We start from the raw sequence: 19,015 nt of genomic DNA on the forward strand, positions 1-19,015 counted from the left end.
TGAGGCTGCGTCCTCAGAATCAAAATCCACTTGGAAGAAACCTCTTCCAAGCAACTTGACATCTCGAAAGTGTAGAGCGAGGTCGGAGGACAGAGCCGCCAGGACCCAATCCCGAGCCTGGAGACGGGACAGGTGAGATCCAAAGACTCTGGCAATGAGGGTCGTTTTGGAGTCTTTCTCTATTTCGGCGTAGAGGACAGCGAGCTCGGCTTCGGAGAATACAATGGTTCGCCCTGCCAAGGGAGAATGATTAGCCATGATGCTAATCAAAGAAAAAGGCCGACTTGAACCCGGATGAGGAGCAATCCGAACCAAGGGCTTCTCTTTCTGTTGTGCTGTAATTCTTCTCTGCCCGAGATAGCCTCCTGCTAGCATAGTAGATGGGTCTGTACCACCCCTCCTACGTCTGCTGCATCAACACACTTCCTATTGCAGTGTCGGATGCATCCACAAACACGTGGAAGGCTTTATCCCACTCTGGTGGCTGCATTACTGGAGCGCTTGCAAGCATTCTCCTTAGGTCCTGGAATGCCTTTTGGCGTTCGTTAGTCCATCTGTATTCTGCCCCCTTCTTGGTGAGAGCATAGAGTGGGTGTGCAATGTCTGCAAGGTAGCGAAAGAACCTATTGTGCCATTTGATCTGGCCCAAAAATCTATTGAGCTCTGTCAGATTCTGAGGTGGCTGCAGCTTCTGGATCATGCTGACCTTCAAGGGATCCACGGCAATGCCGTCTTTGGACACGATGTGTCCTAGGAGGACTCCACTTGTGACTGCAAAAGCACACTTGGCAGCATTCAGTTTCAGCTGTGTCTGCCGACACCTTTCCAAACATAACAGCAAGTGATGCAAATCCTCCATCTTTTTGCCAAAAACATTGAAGTCATCCACAAATACACACATGAGGTCACTGAGGTAATCATAAAAGATTTCTTAGACCATGCGCTGAAAGGTTGCAAGTGCATTGCGGAGTCCAAATGTCATCACATTTGAAGCGAAGGCTCCCCATTCTGTGATGAATGTTGTTTTTTCCTTGTCCTCTGTTGCCATTCTAACCTAGTTATACCCACTGAAGCCATCTAAGAAGGAATACATTTCATGTCCAGCCACTGCATCTAACATTGAGTCTGTGAAGGGCAGCAGAAATGGGTCCGGTATAGTTGCAACGTTCAGTTTCCTGTAATCTACACAAACTCTTAGCTTCCCATTTTCCTTGGGCACGATTACAATCGGACTTAGCCAGTGAGCCTTCTCAATTGGATATATGAATCCCACTGCCAATGGCTTATCTATCTCTTCCTTTACCTGCTTGGCATAGTTGGGGTTCATTCTGTACCTCTACTGTCTAATCGGAACGGCATCCTCCCTCAGGTTTATCTTGTGCTGATAGAAGCTTGGGTCTATGCCTGGCATATCTATGTAGCTCCATGCAAAGACATCCTTGTATCTGCATAACAACTCCTCGAGCTCGGTCTTCATCTGTCCTTCTGGCTTAGCACTGACCTTGACAATTTTGGTTTGCTCCGCATTGCCCAAGTTGAGCTGTGTCAGTTCATCTTCCTGCACTCTGATGCATTTTTGTTGTTCCATGTCCTTACATCTTAAGGCTTCTATCCATTCCTTCACCCCTTGTTCTGACTATTTATGCTCCTCACGTGTTTGGTCACTAACCTTTTGTTGAGTTTCTGTTACTCGGGCTGTTTCCTCCTTGGTGTCCACAGCCTCATCTGGCTTTTGTGCTGTTGTCTGCACATTGAACGTATCTACTGTATATTTTGCCATTATTCCCTCCACATCCAGCTGAAATAATGAAATCAGCTCTGGATTTTCTCTGATTATTCTTTCCTCCTCATCCTCTTCTATTCCGTCCAGCAGGTTCAGCCCTTCCGCATGCAATGGTTTGACTGCCAGATCTATGTCCACCTTGGCTAGTGTGCTGACTCTGATCTTCTTCTTTCCCCTCCTGATGGTAATGCTTTCTTTTAGCGAGTCTCGTTTGATTTTTCCATGTCTTATCCATGGTCTACCCAGCAACATGGGATACGATTCCAAGTTGCCCTCCATTCGGAGTACCAAGAACACAATGGGGAAGTTGCATCCAGTTACGGTGATCTGTTCTCCTCGGACAAGTCCGAGCGGCCTCACTCTGCTTTGATCGGCCATGCGCACCAAGAATGGAGCTGGGTGGAACTCGGTGATCCCTAATTCCCTGGCTGTCGACTCCAGAAGTATATTCACTCCTGATCCACCATCTACAATGGCTCCTTTGATTTCTTTTCCCCTCAGATGTACTGTTATTTGGGGCACCACATTATCTACTTCTGGAACATCCTCTGTCTCCACCGCCTGACATTCTGCTTCTTCTGCTGATTCAGCCTCGCTCTGTGAGTGGTCAGAGCCTTCCGTTCGTCCCTTGGAACTCAGTAGCTTCTTGTTGAGCTGCTTCCTGTAGTTAGGCACTAGTGACAGCAGCTGATCCAAGGTTATGTCCAGTTTCATGGTTTTGAGGTCTTCCCATAGGTCATACTACTCCTCATTGTTTAGTTTGCTGCCTCATTGGGCACTTTTCTTTTCTTCTCTCTCTCTTCCTTCAGCTTTTTCTGAGGACTCCGCTTCTTCTGAGTGTTGGTGTGCTAGTTCAGTCTCTCTTGGAGATACTCCCTTCCCTTGTTCCCTGATTTGTTCGGACATTTGTGTCCCGCGAGGATCATCTTCTCGCATCACATTCTCCTATATGAATGCTTCATCCGAGGTGCCCCTGGTCTTCATCTGATCCTGACCGGGTTGTGCGGTCTCTTTCCTACCCTTGGCTTGTGCATCTTGCACTTCTCTGACTACTTGATCCCTGACCTTCCTTTGTTCCTCCCAATCCAGGGGGGTTTTCTTTTGCACTTCTCTGACTACTTGATCCCTGACCTTCCTTTGTTCCTCCCAATCCAGGGGGGTCTTCATCTGATCCTGACCGGGTTGTGCGGTCTCTTTCCTACCCTTGGCTTGTGCATCTTGCACTTCTCTGACCACTTGATCCCTGACCTTCCTTTGTTCCTCCCAATCCAGGGGGGTTTTCTTTTGTTCCACCACTTCAGGTGTCAGATGCGCAGCTGCATCTGCCTTTTCCTTTCCCTTTTGGCTTCTGGTGACAACAGCCACGATCGGAGCCGAACCATCACCCAACTGTTTAATTTCCACCATGTTCACGGCAGGCGCTGCCGCTTCTGCTGAATCTCCAGAGCTTCCCTGAAGCTCCTGCTGATGTTTTAAGTACAACGGACATTCAGTTTTCCTGTGTCCTGACTTCCGGCAATACTAGCATTGGAATGCATTCTACTGTTGTCCACGGCCCCTTCCTCTACCGAACCCTCGGCCATAGTAGGACCTCTGTGGTGTCAGCATAGCAGCCATTGGATCCGCTCCATCAACTGCATTTACCGCTGCTGCTACCCGACTTCTTCCATTATATCTGCAATTCTCTGTCAGATGCGTGAAAGTCTGACAAATGGCACATGTTGGCTGCATCTTGCATTCTTCTTTCAGATGCCCCTCATTTTTGCAGATCGGACAGAACACACCAAGTCTATAGTCTGACATGCCGGAGTGTTTGCTCGAGCCCGCAGTCATCTTTTCAGCAACCCTCTTGGCCAGGGCATCCACCTCGTCCCTCTTGCCTTTTTGTTTGCTTTTCTTGCTGCGCTTGGGTTCCTCCTCAGCACCTGACTCATAATCTAATTCCTCTGTGTCTGACTCACTGCTTGAATCGTTGTCTGACGAATTATTATTTTTGTTCTTTTTCTTCTTGGACTTCTTTTCCAAGCCCAAGTTCCTCTCTGCCCTTTTGGCTGCCTCGACTAGTCCATCAAACCCTTGTAATGCAATGTCTGTTGCAGTGACGGTTGGTTTGATTTTCTTGTGTAGGCCATGCAGAAACCAATCCGCCAGAACAGCCTCAAATGGCCTATCTGCCTGGGTCAGTCTTGCACGTAGTGTGCGGAACTTTGCTGCATAATCGTCCACCGGCAGGGACTTCTGCCTCAGGCTCCTGAGCTTCTCTTGCAGCTCAGAAGGTGTTTTGACTGTTCGGAACTTCCTGAGGAATGCTTCTTTCAGTTCTTGGAATGTGGCGAAATGGTCGTGTGCATACTGGGACAACCATTCTATTGGAATGTCCCTGAATGTAGCTTGGAACTGATCCCTCTTCCTTTCATCAGCTACATTCCCCCAGGGATGGTTCACCCTTCCACACTGCTTCAAACTTTGTGACATGCGTGTCAGGGTCCATAGACTTCTTGCCCTTATATATCGGATACTTGTGGTTGCCTCCCTGATTGGCCATTGGACGTAGAGGTTGCACGTTGCCTATCTCGAGAGGAGCGGGCTGCCTGGGTAGCTGTTGCTGTAGGTTGTTGATCAAGAGTTGCCTTGCAAGGGTTTGTGCAAGTGCTTCTTCCTGTCCACCCAAAGCTTGCGCCAGAATGCCACACTGAGGGGGTGAATAGAGAGCCTCTTGTGTTTCTCCGAGCACTTCCACTTCCCCAGCAGGATCGCCAAAGTGTCGGTGGTCAATCCGACTGGCAAGACGGAATCAGTCCAGCTGAGGATCCGTCAATGCCTAGCGCCCACAGGTTCGTTCTAAGCCTCACACTACTATTCTACACCGAAGATGCTGCGCACAACACTCTCTTGCCCTCTCTCTCTCTCTCTCTCTCTCTCTCTTGCCCTCTTTTTCAGACAGTGTATCCGATGTCACATGGTTGTAACTTTGGTCTCATAGGTCACTTTGGCCTTTTGAAGACGTTAATATAACATTTCATTTCATTTCTCTCACTTTCTCACTCCAACAACATAAGTGATGCACAGAAGGAGACAATGTACTTCTTTACTAATTCAGATACAAAAGATACCAAAGATGCCCCGTTGCCTCTTCCTTTCTCCTACTTCTATTCTCCTGAGTCTACAGTTACAAGATGCCTCTCGGCTGTCATGCCCGGCTGTTACAAGATTGCATTACCAGACTGTACAGTTACAACTCATATGATTACATGGTAGGGTGAGCCTTCCGCCGGACGTGTTCTGTGCCTTTATGGCCGTTAAGGAACATCCGGCAGCCATTGACGTATGTCCCACCAATCGGACGGACGGCCAACATGATGGTCCACAGAGCGGCCTGTACTGTCATGTAGAGGATCCTCTATTAAGCCTATTGCGCTTTGGGGCAGTCCCAAAGGCAGTGCCGCTGGGAGTCCATAGGATGGCTGCAACACATAGTGTCCCGGCCGTCCGCCCTCTGCTGGCCAACCATGTGGTTACAGCGAGGTTGCGGTGGGCTAACTGCCATAGGCAGAGTGATCTTCCTTGGCTGATCGCTGTCCCACAAGCGCTTCCAAAAATCTCCGAGGAAGCGGGGAGAGATGCCCAGGGGGGACCGATGAGCTGCCACTCTGCCAGGGTACCATCGATCTCGTGAATCTGGATCCGCCAACCCATCCTGGCCGTGTAGTGAAAAAAGGGGTGGTCAAGGTCTTCAGGCTATGGACACGTGTGAGAGGTCGGCTCTCCCAAAGACAGTCACCAAGGTCTGTCATGGGCCACCTTGGCTGGAGGAGGGTCTATGTAAAAATGGTTATCATCATGGAAACCAATAATCCTCACTCACTGCAGAGATTCAGTGGCCATTGAACTCCTCAGTGGCGGAGAGGTTCAGCCGGTGAGAAAATGGGTGTGGGCCCCCTATCTGAACCGAGGACGGCTAAGTGGATATCATGTCGAGTGAAGAAGCCTAACCATTCCGGGAGGCAGGGCAGGATCATGTAAAGGAGTCAGCCAATCAGGGGGGGATGGCTGAGTCGATGGTGGGGATGATCTGCTCTCAACCCCGTATCCCAGCAAGGAGTATGCCCTGTGTCTCTATGGGGAGCCTCCTGAAGCTGGTCCACTCTCCCAAAGACAAAGCGGGTCCTGAACTGAGGGGGCCCCATGCAATGTGAGAGAGTTCCCAAGGGATGGCCACGCGACATCCTGAAGAGGGGGTTCCATATCAACAGTTGGCGGAGCCTCTCCCCATCAAAGGTCCAAGGCAAGTAGGTCGGGGGTGAGGGCTGGCTTGAGGTGATTCCAAGCTCTGATCCAACTGGCTACAAACCGGTCCTCGAAAGAGGAGCTGAGCACGGGCCTCCGACCAGATCCAATTCACATTGGGAGTCCAGGGTCCACCAAGAGACGAGGTGCGGGCCGAAATCCAAGCGCATAGGAAAGCCTTTCAGGGCTCACCCCTGACTGAAGGGCTCGAACAACCAGCTTGCCTAGAAGTGCTCTGCTCTAAATAGATGGATCAATGATGCCCAAACTCCACGGTGTCAAGGCTGAATATTCCAGGCCACCTTCGCCCTTGCGGGCCAACCATCTATCCCTACCAAAAGAAAATTGCAGATCAACCTCTGCCATGCCTAGGAAAACGCCTAGCAGGAAGCAATGTACCACATGGTGGCCATGAGCACCTGGTTGACCACCACCACGTGACCAGTGAGGGAGAGTTATGTGGTACTCCAGTAGAGGAGCTTCTTCTGAATGCCCAGAAGAAGGGGGCCAAGCCGCTACCCTGGCCAGATATCCATGCCCACCTGACATCCCAAATATCTGACCGGGGTGCCACTAGATATCCACCGAAAAGACTCAACTGCACGCTAAGCCAGGGTGGTGTAGCAGACCTTGCTGCCCAGCACTCTAGGGTTTGTGACACCAGACTGTCACAGTGTCACTCTATGGCAGTATAGTTGCTTGACTAAGGAGATGTGTGGCTACACTGCCCTGCTCCACTAGGCACTCACACAACTCTGACAAGACACTATGCTTAATGTGCACCCAAGAGAAAGTGACAACCAGCAATTATCAAAATGACACTTCAATAGAACACTTTAAGAGAGGAGACATACACATAGTACGCAGATAGTGAAGAATACGAACAGTTGCATTGATTCTAAAACTGATTGCTCCCTCAGCAATCCCAAGATTGCTCATTTATTCAGGTGGTCCATCCACGGTGAGTAGGTGCGCCGTTTGGGCCATAAAAGTGCTCGTCACTGAATGAGGAGTGTGATTCCACTGCAAATTACCCAATGATTGCCAATATAAGGGGCGCCACTTACTTGTTGCTGATGGTGTGCAAGTGGCAGTCCTCCAAGGTAATGGATAGACCTACTACAAAAGCAACAGCACTTGGTACGGATGGTGTCTGGTCCCTCGAGAAGTGTGCAAAAGGATAGGGCGGATGGTGCCCAAAAAAAAAAAAAAAAAAAGCTTCAGTGGCAGAGGCAGATTGGAGAGGGCGCAATGGTTGAGGCGGCTCAAGGAAGAGGGAGTAATAATGGAAGAGAGTATAAAGATGGTGAATGCAAGAGGTTTGGGTGAGAGAGGAGTTACCTTCTTTAAGGAGGTTAGTGGTGTGAAGAGTAGAAGAGCGGATGGGTGCATGGGGCTGATTGATGACAGAGAGATCAGCTGCTGAGATATCAAAGCGGAGATGGGGTCCATAAAAAGAAAAGTTGCGGCGGAGGGAGGAGCAGAGGTCAGTGTTGGGGGGTGTCACAGGAGGCAAAGAAGCAAGGTTGGTGAGACATAGGGTGGAGAGGCCCGTAGAGGTGAAGAGAGTGGATAGGGAGGGCCATGATTAAGAGGATGGTTCTTGGAGATAGCTGAGAAAGCTATACTGATTGAAGCTTGGAGAGGGAGCTATTTGACAGGTGGTTGACAACTGGGAGGAAGATATTGAATGGGTGGTTGTCCGAGAAGTGGGAAGACTGGTGCATAAGGTGGATCATCTTCAGTGGAGCCCAAGGAAGAAGCAGAAGTGGAGAGGACATAGGGGAGCTAGGCCCAGAAACAGTAGAGGCTGTCTCTTGCCCGAGTCCAGAAAGATACCACAGGCATGATACCTAAACTCCATCCTCCTCTCCTCAATGGAGTGTATCTCCATGCTGGCTGTCGCCAGCTGTGCCCCCAACCATAGGTTGTCTGGGGTCTGCTCCTGCAGTCTTTTGCGAGAGGCTAGGCTCCTGCCAAGTCTCCTCTCCTGCTCTCGAAACACGATGAGTCTACCCTGGGCTGCCCTCTGTAAGGGCGAACCGATCTCTCTCAGCCCAAAATCTAGATCCCCTGCAGCTGATCCCTGCCTGAAGGTGAGGGCATCCCAAATCTCAGCAATCTGAGTGCCGATCTCAGTGTCCTGGACAAAGCTGTCTGGGATGCTGACGCTCTACTGTCTCTCTGGCTGCCAAGGGTCCTCTAAGTGAAGGAGGACAGGAGAGTGATCTGATAACGTGGTGCCGAGTATGATGCCAATCATGCCCCCCAGGCTGCAAGCCAATCTCTGCCCTCTGCCCTCCCCCTCCTGTGCGCCATCGCCTTCAGCTTGCCCCCACTTCCGCCTTCACCTCCCTCCTGCAGCCCTCCGCCCACCTCTTCGTGAAGGGCAGAAGGGCTAGCTGAAGAGGCGAAGGCTGGTGGGCCAGAGGGCACACGGTTGCCGGAGGAAGAGGGGGGGGGGGTGGGGGGGGGGGGGGGTGTTAACACACAGGGGGAGTGCTCCACCTCCAGGATCCCAAAAAGTATCTGTTTGCCTTGAGTTGTTTCAGGTCTTAAACCCAAGTTACCCAACCACTTGCAATTTTATCCAAAATAAGACCACGTAGAAGTGGTTATTCTCATTTAATCCATACCACTTTCCAATTTGAATAACTAGATGTCAAGTAAATATGAAGGCAAACAAAGTAGAACCTTTCCTAAATGGCTATTCTTATTGATTATATCATAATTCTTATTTTTGTGGTTCGGAAATTCTTGATATTGACCTAAAGGCCTTTGAGCTTCCAATTCACCTACAGAACACTTGGTCCATTTCTCTTGAGAAGCAGTTAGGACAACTAGAAGATAGTCACAAGTGGTGGTTCCAGTAGCTATGAAGATAGTGTCCCTCTATCCAAATCGCACTCAGGTACATGAAATCTGCATATCAGCGCATGGATCCTATCACCAATCCTCTCATTCGGGCAAGAGAAACAAAGGCTCGCTGCAACTAAACTTGCACAAGGTGACTAGTATCCTTCAATGTTTCAAAGGTGTAAATGCACAGAATGAATGGTAAAGTTAAATCAATCAAGCTTTGACACATAACATGTATAGCTAAGATGTTGTAGTTGTGTTAAAATACATAACATGTATAACCAAGATGTCGTAGTCATGTTAAAAGACAACCATATTTTTCCCAAGGAGAATTGGTTACCCATGAAGATTTCCCATGCGTGCCCATGCAAGAAAGGCTGGTCCCCCAAAAAAATCATCTAGATCGCTTCTGCTCAGGTTGAACCCCTGCAAAAAGTAGAAATACTGCAATTAATATTGTTTCTTGAGATTTAAAAATATTAATTTTACATTACACTTAATTAGTAGTATTAGTATTCATAGCAATCAGAAAAGTTAACCTCCAACAGAAAAAATTGATGTAACTTAGAAAAACTTGAAGTAACTTAGAAAAAGTTTAAAAAATAAATAGAGGATATATCTCCTCATGGCACAAAGAGTAGAGAAAAGCGGCACAGTTAATGTGCTGCATGGAATTACCTCAAACACCTTCTGCCATATGGCTTCCTGTCCTGTGAAGGCCAATGGCAGATTGATACCTTGCAGTGCCATCCAATCTATCTCTTCTTGCCATCGTTTCCAATCCCACCAAACACTTGAATCTAAGACCACCATTTAGACAATCAGTAAGCTTTTCCCCCTTCCTTCACCAACCAACACATCTCTATAACAATGATATAAAGAAAAAAAGTAAAAACTCATCAAAACTTTATGTCCCGAACATCTCTTCAGAGATATTAAACAAAGAGTTAATATATAACATTAGTTCTTAGAAAAAGGCATGCATGCTTCTTGAAGTAACTCACAGCTTGCAGTGACAACATTTTGATAGTAACTCCATGGGACCACTCTTTGTACTCTCACGCCAGAACTATCTACAAGAGGCAAATATCCCGGTTTCGCTACTGACTTCAACTGTACGCCTCCTGTTTTCCTCCAAGATATGTGTCCTCCACACGAATACTTCAAGTACCAATGCAGCCCAGCAAGAATTTCCACTCCTGATGATCCCGATATACTGCAAAAGTCCCAAGTTAACATTATAATTCACAAGCAAATTGGTTCTTTCTATAAAGGACTAAAGGAGCTCCTATTTTAACACCAAATCTAGACCGGCACCCTGAGCAAACAAAAACAAGCTTCTCAAAACCATACACAATAACCTTTCTTCCGTGAGATGACAGAGTTGACCTAGCAACAATAGATCACACAATTGTAGACCCATAATCATATACTTTCATAAGGTTGAAGTATATTTAATCTTGTGCATCTCTATATGTTGCTGAAGTATGTTTAGCCCCTTTTCGCACGCGTGGTTCCCCTACTAATCAAGATAACGATCTAGCTTTCACGCACGTGTCAAACCCCACAGACTTGCTCTCAACGGAATCCCCCCCAGCACGAACATGGGTGGAAATGAAGTGTGCCATTTTAGACAAGCAGTCAACTACCACTAATATGGCATCCTTCCCTAACTCGGTCCTAGGAAGACCAACTATTAAATCCATGGATATACTTTGCCATTGCCTTTCCGAAACTTGCAAAGGGGGGAAGTAATCCAAATGGTCAAACTCTTTTGGGTTTACTAACCTGACACTTAAAACAATGAGTAACGTATTTGTGGACGTCTCTACGAAGATTTGGCCACTAATACGTTCTCTTAATTAACTGTACACTCTTATCTATCCGAGGATGTCCTGCTGAAGGACTGTCATGGTTCTCTTTTAGAACCCTGTCCCTAAATTCATTTACACTAGGGACAGGGGAAGTAATCCAAATGGTCGAACTCTTTTGGGTTTACTAACCTGACACTTAAAACAATGAGTAACGTATTTGTGGACGTCTCTACGAAGATTTGGCCACTAATACGTTCTCTTAATTAACTGTACACTCTTATCTATCCGAGGATGTCCTGCTGAAGGACTGTCATGGTTCTCTTTTAGAACCCTATCCCTAAATTCATTTACACTAGGGACATAGACTTTCCCTTTTCGTTTGAGAAATCCATTCTCAACTGAAAAGTTTGAAAGGGTTGTGGTGGTGTTGAAGAGTCAAAAAAGACCGATGTGAGAGCAAAAGGACGAAAGGACCAGATGTATGAAAGATCAGAGCAAAACAACACAACATGAAATAGGTGAGTGAGTCTATATATAATGGTGAGTGAACATTGCAGTCCCCGGCAGCAGAAATGGTCCTGCATATGTCTATGAAGTGGTACAAGTGCTGAATGGTGAGGCAAATGCTATATATTAGTCAAGGGGGCTGCTGGTCGGCTAGGCCAGAGGCTGCTGTCGGCACACAAAAAGATGGATAAAATCCAATAAATCCAAATAAATCCCCTTTCTAAGGCTGGACAAAATGCCATTTTCAGACACCCCCTCTCAGTCCAAAAAGGGGACCATGAGAGAAGATGAGAGAAGATGAAGGATGCCAGGGTCCCACGTTGACACACTAGCAAAAGGATGCCAAGGTCCCACATTGACACACTAGCAAAAGGAATGTATCCCCCTCTAGAAGCAAAGTCAGAGAGGGCGATCGTGATGGCAAAGGTGGTGAAGGTGAGGTGATGTAGATGGGTTGATGGTCTCCCAAAGTAAGATCTTGAACGGGGCTCTCCTCTAAGTAAGAAGTCCCATTCCCTGTGTGGTTCAGATCACAGTTTGGAGAATCAACTTCTGGTGAGAAAAATTGGTCCTCCGGGAGTGCGGGTAGTTGATTCATGATGTGTGCTCTCGAAGTCTTCAATCCTTTTGCTCATGATAGCTCTAATACCATGTGAGGGAAAAAGGACGAAAGGACCACATGTACAAGAGATCAAAGCAAAACAACACAGCATGAAATAGGTGAGTGAGTCTATATATAATGGTGACTGAACATATGTACAAGAGCCCTCTGATGTGAGGTGACTCTGAGTAGAAGAAGACCAGTGTAGAAGCAAAGAGAATGTCAAAGCTGAAGCACGATCGATGACGAAGGCTCGCATCGTGTGAGGCAAAGGCACTCCGTGAGGTGGTCAGTGTCAAAGGCTTGCATCAGTGGATGCAGAGGCACTCCGAGGTGGTGAGCAGTGGAAGGGATGCAGACTCTAGTGACAAGGGTGCTGCGGTACCTGAGTGATGATGAAGAGCAGAGAGGGATGCCGTCCCGAGTGGTGCAAGCTTTGGTGACAAGGGTGTTGCAATACCTAAGGGGTGGTGAGGAGCAGAGAGGGTGCCATCCCGAGTGGTGGTGGTGCAAGCTCTGGTGACAAGGGTGCTGCAATACCTAAGTGATGGTGAGGAGCAGAGAGGGCTGCCGTCCCGAGTGGTGTCAATGGTGAAGATAAGCAGAGAGTGGGCTTCTGTCCCAAGATGAACTGAAGAATAAAAACGATGATAAATTGTAGCAGAGAGTGGGCTGCTGTCCCAAGATAGGTACTGATGATAAAACGCTAAGGTGATGTACTGTGTAGCAAAGAGTGGGCTGCTGTCCCATGAGCTGAGGAAAAACGCTGAAGTCCTCTACTGTAGCAGAGAGTGGGCTGCTGTCCCAAAGTGTGGCCTGATATAAAACGCTGATGTACTGACCTGCAGAGAGTGGGCTGCTGTCCCAAAGTGTGGCCCGATGTAAAACGCTGATGTGCTGAACTAAAGAGCCGATGATGATGAAGCAAATGATGTGCAATCCCCGGCAGCAGAAGTGGTACCAAATATGTCTATGAAGTGGTACAAGTGCTGAATGGTGAGGAAAATGCTATATATTAGTCAAGGGGGCTGCTGGTCGGCCAGTGTCGGCCAGCAGCACGACACAAAAAGATGGATAAAATCCAATAAATCCAGGATAATCCAAATAAATCCCCTTTTTAGGGCTTGACAAAATGCCATTTTCAGACACCGACTCACCAACAGTAACAAAATTGCCTAGACCAGTCTTTGACCACACTGTTTGAATAAATGGATCTTGTGCCTACGCTTCCTTTATTTCTTGAAGCAATGCACTACCCAAAATCGAGAAACTCGTGTTGTACATGATTCTCGAAAGAGCATCTGCGACCACATTGTCACGTCCTTTTCTATATTGAATTCCCATAAGGAATTCCTGCATAAGCTCAGCCCACCTGGCTTGACGACCTCTCAAGTCAGGTTAAGTGCAAAAATACTTAAGTGTATGATGATCAATGTACACCATAAACTGAGCACCATATAAATAATGCCTCCAAACTTTGAGGGCATGAATAATGGCATGGAGATCTTGCTCATGTATTGGCCATTTCTGTTGGGTTGGGGAGAGTTTCTTACTCTCAAAAGCTATAGGTCTACCTTCTTGGTTAAGCACAGCCCCTATAAGTCAAAAGGTTTCTCAAGATCAACTATCTTGAGAACTGGAGCTGCTGAAACAGCTTGCTTCAACTCTTCAAAGCTATTTTGTTACGTAGCAGTCCCTTGATAAGGGGTTTGCTATTGCAACAAATCAGTCATAGGTGCGGCAAGTAAGGAGTAAGCCTCTATGAATCACCTATAAAAACCAAAAAGTCCTAGAAAAGATTGCAAAGCAATGACATTCTCTGGCACTGACCACGCTAAAATTACCGCGACTTTCTTGGGATCCATAGTCACTCCATCGGGTAAAACAATATGACCCAAATATTCCATTTGAACCAAACATAACATTGTTTTATCTGCATTAGCATACAAAGAGTTTTCCCTTAAAGCTTGAAAAACTATACAAGAATGATATTCATGTTCTAAAATAGACTTATTGTACACTAGAATATCATCTATAAAATCTACTACAAAGGGACCCATGAATGGCCTAAGAATGTCATTTATGAGCATCATAAAAGTAGCAAGAGCATTGGTTAGCCGAAACAGCATCACCAAATACTCAATGACCAAACCTAGTCCTAAAAGATGTATTATATACATCATCATCTCTTACCCTTATTTGATGGTAACCACTTTTTAAATCTATCCTACTAAATATTATGGCGTCATGCAAGGCATCTACGAGATTGTCAATTTTGGCATTGGGTACCTATGCTTAATTGTAAGCTTGTTCAATGCCCTGTAATCAACACATGTCATGTCCATGACATGTACATGCTAATCCCATAGCCAATCCCTGAAGGGCAACAGATAAAGACCAGATTCAGGACCAGCCTTAGGAGCTTCTACAACTATTATTGGCAGGGAAGATACTTTGGTGGGACCAGGTGGCTATCAGCCAACAGATAAAGAGGATTATTTGGTGTCGGCTGTAGCAAAAGTATTGTGTCTAGGGACCTAGCAGAGAGTAGGTCCGCCAATCCACATGGTCTTCAATGGGCCTATAAATAGCAGTCGCATATCTCCCAGTAGATCATCTCTCACCTCTTGAGTGTTAGGTCATAGATGGGATCATCTCTCACCTCTTGGATGTTAGGTCATAGATGGGGCAGCCTATGGCTTGCCAAACTTGTACCTTTTTTGTACGATACCATTTTTGTACATTATAAATATACTGAAAACTCAACTCTCTCTCTCTCTCTTCTCTCCAGTCAGAGTACTCACCATGGAGGACATTGAGGATATCCGCCATCAACCGATGAGAGTCATCTTTGGATAGTGATGTATATGATGCTTACCTTTGTTGCTGGAGTTTTCCTTCCCAGATGTTATCCATTAGGAGCTCCTAGTACCTTACTTTTCCTCATAGTTGTTGTTTCACTTTCAGTTAGTTGTTTAGTTGTTTTAGCTTTTCTTACACAGACATTGTATCAGATCCACCAATTGTTGTAACCTTTTTGGTCTCATAGGTCATTTTGGCCTTTTGAAGACGTTAATATATCATTTCATTTTCTCCATCTTCTCTTTGCATTTTGCATCAAGCATGTTCCAAGAAAGGTGTTTAGGGCTCAAAGAAAACTCCCAGAGCTTCCGCATGTGACATTGGTATCAGAGCATCAGGCTTAGCAAGGCTTAACACTGATAATGTCCCAAATGAAGGTGCATAGTCCAAGGAGAGTAACACAAGACATGGAAGAAGTTCCCAGGAGGTTGGTTGGTGGTGTTCCACAAGACCCAAGGGGAATGGCAGCCCTATGAGTCGGATGCAACTTGGGGCATACCAGGAAAGGTTTTCAAGAAAACGGTTCCAAGAGAGGATGATCCTCTAAGGGGTGGAGTGAGAAAGTAAGACTCTATCCTCGGGAAAAGAAGACCAAAGAAAGTGTTCAGGGACAGGGCAAGAAGAAGCGAGACAAAGTGGAACAGATGCATAGACCTTCATCTGGAGTCAAAGATAGGTCAGGGTTTTAAGTGAAAAGGTTGCCAGGAAGGGAAGGATGACAAGTTGGGGAGTCCATGAGGAGACAAGGGGATGATGACAGTCATCCACGGTTAGAGGTTGGAATCTCATCGTCACGTATAGCAGATGGGGATGTCATGTGCATGACATGTACATACTAATCCCACAGCTAATCCCTGAAGGGCACCAGATAAAGACAAGATTCAAGACCAAATTTAGGAGCTTCTGCATCTATTACTAGCAGTGAAGATACTATGGAAGGACCAAGTGGCTGTCGGCCAGCAAATAAAGAGGATTATCTGGTGTCAGCTGCAGCAAAAGTATTTTGTGTCCAGGGACCTGGCCGACCTGCCAATCCACATGGTCTTCAAGGGGCCTATAAATAGAAGGCACATAGCTCACAATAGATCATCTCTCACCTCTTGGGTGTTAGGTCATAGATTAGGGTTTAGACTAGGTGATACTACCTTTTATGGGGCAACCTACGGCTTGCCACACTTGTACTCTTTTTGTACATTATAAATATATTGAAAACTCAGCTATCTCTCTCTCTTATCTCCGTCTTCTATTTGCGTTTTGCATCAAGCATGTTCCAGGAAAGGTGTTTAGCGCTAAAAGAAGACTCCTGCATGTGACAACACATACGAAAAGTACCATCCTTTTTCTTAACAAGGAAAAATCGAGGAGGCAAATGGTGAGAAGCTAGGGCGTATCAAGCCCTTCTAAAGATATTCATCTATCACCTTCTTTACCTCGTTCTCTTCCTTCAAACTCATGCGGTAGGGAGGTCTGTCTATTCATAGAGGTTTCTCCCAGAATCAGCTCGATTATGTGCTCCACATTCTTGCGTGGAGGCAAACGAGGAGGAAGTTCAGATTTAAAAACATCATGAAAGTCTGAACGAACTCATTCAGCCAAATCGTGGGCAACAAAATTGGACTCCCTTGTGGCTATCTTGTTGTCCACCTCGGGTTCTACTTTTTCTAAATTAAGTAAATAGCAAAAATAAATGGACTTACATTCTAGTTTGAGCAGCTTTGTCGAATTCACCAACGATCAGTCGAGAAGATCTAGTTCACCCCGAATGAGCAAACACTTCCCTTGGTGCTCAAACTGATAGACATGCGAATTGAAGTCAATTATTGGCTTCTTCCTTGCATGCCATTGTTTACCTAGCATGATATCAAGCAAGCTAGTCGAGTGATCTCAAAGTCTAACTTGGCAGCATAGCCTTGGATCTGTAGGTTCAGACCGACAACTTTGCTTGTCACATACCTATCTGGCCCTTGCCATTCGCTAGCTCCACTATATTTTGATAATCTGATGAGCTAGTGGGGAGCTTAAGCTTCTTGACAAGTCGAGAATTTATAACATTATGAATAGAGCTAGTGTCAAACAAGACCCTCACTTGTTTTTCTTCCACCATGCCCTTCATGACAAATCAAGTATGTCGGCAAACTAGTACCCTCTTTGAGCCTCATGAGATAAAACTACATCGGGTACACTAGAAACCTTCTTGCTTACCAGCATAGCAAGAATCCGAGCGGGTGCATTTGGAGATGCATTTAAAGACTCTGTATCAATAAGTAAATCCTCAAATTCATCATCCTCATCCCTTGCATCTAATGGATTTACCACCATCCGGGCGGTAACTTTAGGCTTTTTCCCAAGACAATCCTTATATCAATGGCGTCCAAGACAACCATAACATAAGTCTTCTCACATGGCCTTCTCTACTTGTCGTGGTGTTAACACCGATTTAGTGTAGGCTCTCTCAACCATCGGTGACACCTTGCGCTTTATCCCCGCATAAGCCCTCGCATTTGTACCACCGTTAAGGACTCCCTTGGCCTTAGATTGCACATTTGTTTTGCGAAGATACACCCAAGTCTGTTGCCTAGGAAAGCGAGTCCAAGTGACCTTAGACCCAGTCTGAGTAGGAAACCTCCTACCATCCTCTCGCGTTCACTTGGTCCTAGTCGGTTTACATCAGATGAAATAATCTATGGACTAGCCTTAGCCGCTAGTAAAGTATGCATTTCTCACATCAAGCGAGCTAAAGTATCTTCTAGCATATTCATGCGATCATTTACAGTCTCCGAAGATGCATTGGACACTTGCCCTTGATTTTGGTTTTGATTTTCCTTGTTATCCATAGCTCTTTCTTTTCTTTTCTTTTTGGATTTTGTATTTTGTTTGTTTTTTTTTAGGCACTTATACAAAAGCTTTACATCACACAGTAAGGAAACGAGGCATTGGAAAGCATCAAACCCTTGCATACATCAGATATACATCAAGCTTATACAAAAGCTTTACATCACACAGTAAGGAAACGAGGCATTGGAAAGCATCAAACCCTTGCATACATCAGATATACATCAAGCATAAGGTTCTAGTGCATCACATAAGGTGTATTTCAAGGAGTTTTCAATGCATAGCCTCGAATTTCTTCAAGATTTTAAGCAAAATCAGAAATTGCAGAGTAGAACTAGGCATAAAACATGTGTGTTTACATCCCCTACATCACATATGCATGCTCCCAAACATTATTTGCACCATTATTTGCACCAATTCAAGCTTTCAAAGCATAGAAACTGCAAAAAAAGTAACAAGTTGCATATCTTGCACCAAAGGAGGGACTGTGGAGCCTGGCGATTTATCCCACATGCAAACACTTGAGACTAGAGTTTAGCGTATAAGAGGCAAATAGTGACATGCCATTCTCACAACAAGGAGTGAGATGTGTTGCTCCCTCTCCTCAATGGGGCACGTGGGCGGGCTGGCGCGCGGTGTGTGCCTGACCTTTTGCTATGTGGGCCTTGTGCTGGCGGGCATGCGCATCTGACCTTCCTCCCCTCCTTTATTCCTTTGACAGCTTCCAATTAGGATTGGGCTTTAGCCCCTTTTCACACACATGATTCCCCTATTAATTGGGATAAGCGATCTAGCTCTTACACATGCATTAAACCCCTCACACTTGCTCTCCACAGAATCCTCCATGCACAAACGCGGGTTCCTAGCGACTTGCCATCGTAACCCCGCATCCTCTTCTGGCTTCTAACCTCGCATGCTCACCAGTCACGCTCGGTCACCATAGATGCAACATTCGCTAACTTGTTGTATCAAGTTTATCGTCTTTCACCTTGGTACAATTGTCACATGCACTCTGTACTGTAGTGCATGGTGACAAGATGGCGCATCATCATCATTGCAACATTGTAAGGTATTAGTACCCTTAGGATGATATTTGTCGTACACTGTGACCCCATTGTAATCCTCAATCCAGGATATGTCAGGCACGAGCTACGTAGGTCATTCCTCAGCCATAGTGAGTCAGTCAGTCAATCAAGTCCCTTAACCCACTTGGAGAGAATCATTCATGCATGTAGAGTGAGTAGAAACCTTAGGGTTTGCATTAGAAAGCATTCTGCATATTGCACATCATTCATTCATTGCACATAGAACTTTGCAGAAGCCTTGAAATAGCATCTGGTATTTTTAGGATATTTATTAGCATTTTTCCCATATTTTACAGCATTATTTCAGCATCTAAATACCAATAATATCCTTTTTTATTCATAAGATTCAGTCATGTAGCTCTAGGGAGCCAACCGACCAGCCCAT

At 46.0% G+C, this 19,015-nt stretch overlaps 1 protein-coding gene across 2 annotated transcripts in view; it reads right to left on the reverse strand.

Annotated features, from left to right (window-relative positions):
* Positions 1–19,015, reverse strand: part of CYL1 (alpha-N-acetylglucosaminidase family / NAGLU family) — a 249,790-nt gene that overhangs the window by 210,225 nt on the left and 20,550 nt on the right. For both annotated transcript variants that reach the window (XR_015262844.1, XM_086779467.1), the window contains exons 3-5: positions 9,934–10,145; positions 9,608–9,729; positions 9,270–9,355 (exon numbers count right to left, since the gene is read on the reverse strand). Coding sequence is in view for 1 of the 2 variants with exons in the window: in XM_086779467.1 (XP_086635593.1) it covers positions 9,270–9,355; positions 9,608–9,729; positions 9,934–10,145 (420 nt within the window). In the remaining variant the exon portion in view is untranslated. The remainder of the gene's footprint in view (positions 1–9,269; positions 9,356–9,607; positions 9,730–9,933; positions 10,146–19,015) is intronic.

The sequence above is a fragment of the Cibotium barometz genome, chromosome 40 (genome assembly GCF_041138505.1).
Source record: "Cibotium barometz isolate CiBa-2024 chromosome 40, ASM4113850v1, whole genome shotgun sequence".
Classification (NCBI taxonomy): Eukaryota; Viridiplantae; Streptophyta; class Polypodiopsida; order Cyatheales; family Cibotiaceae; genus Cibotium; species Cibotium barometz.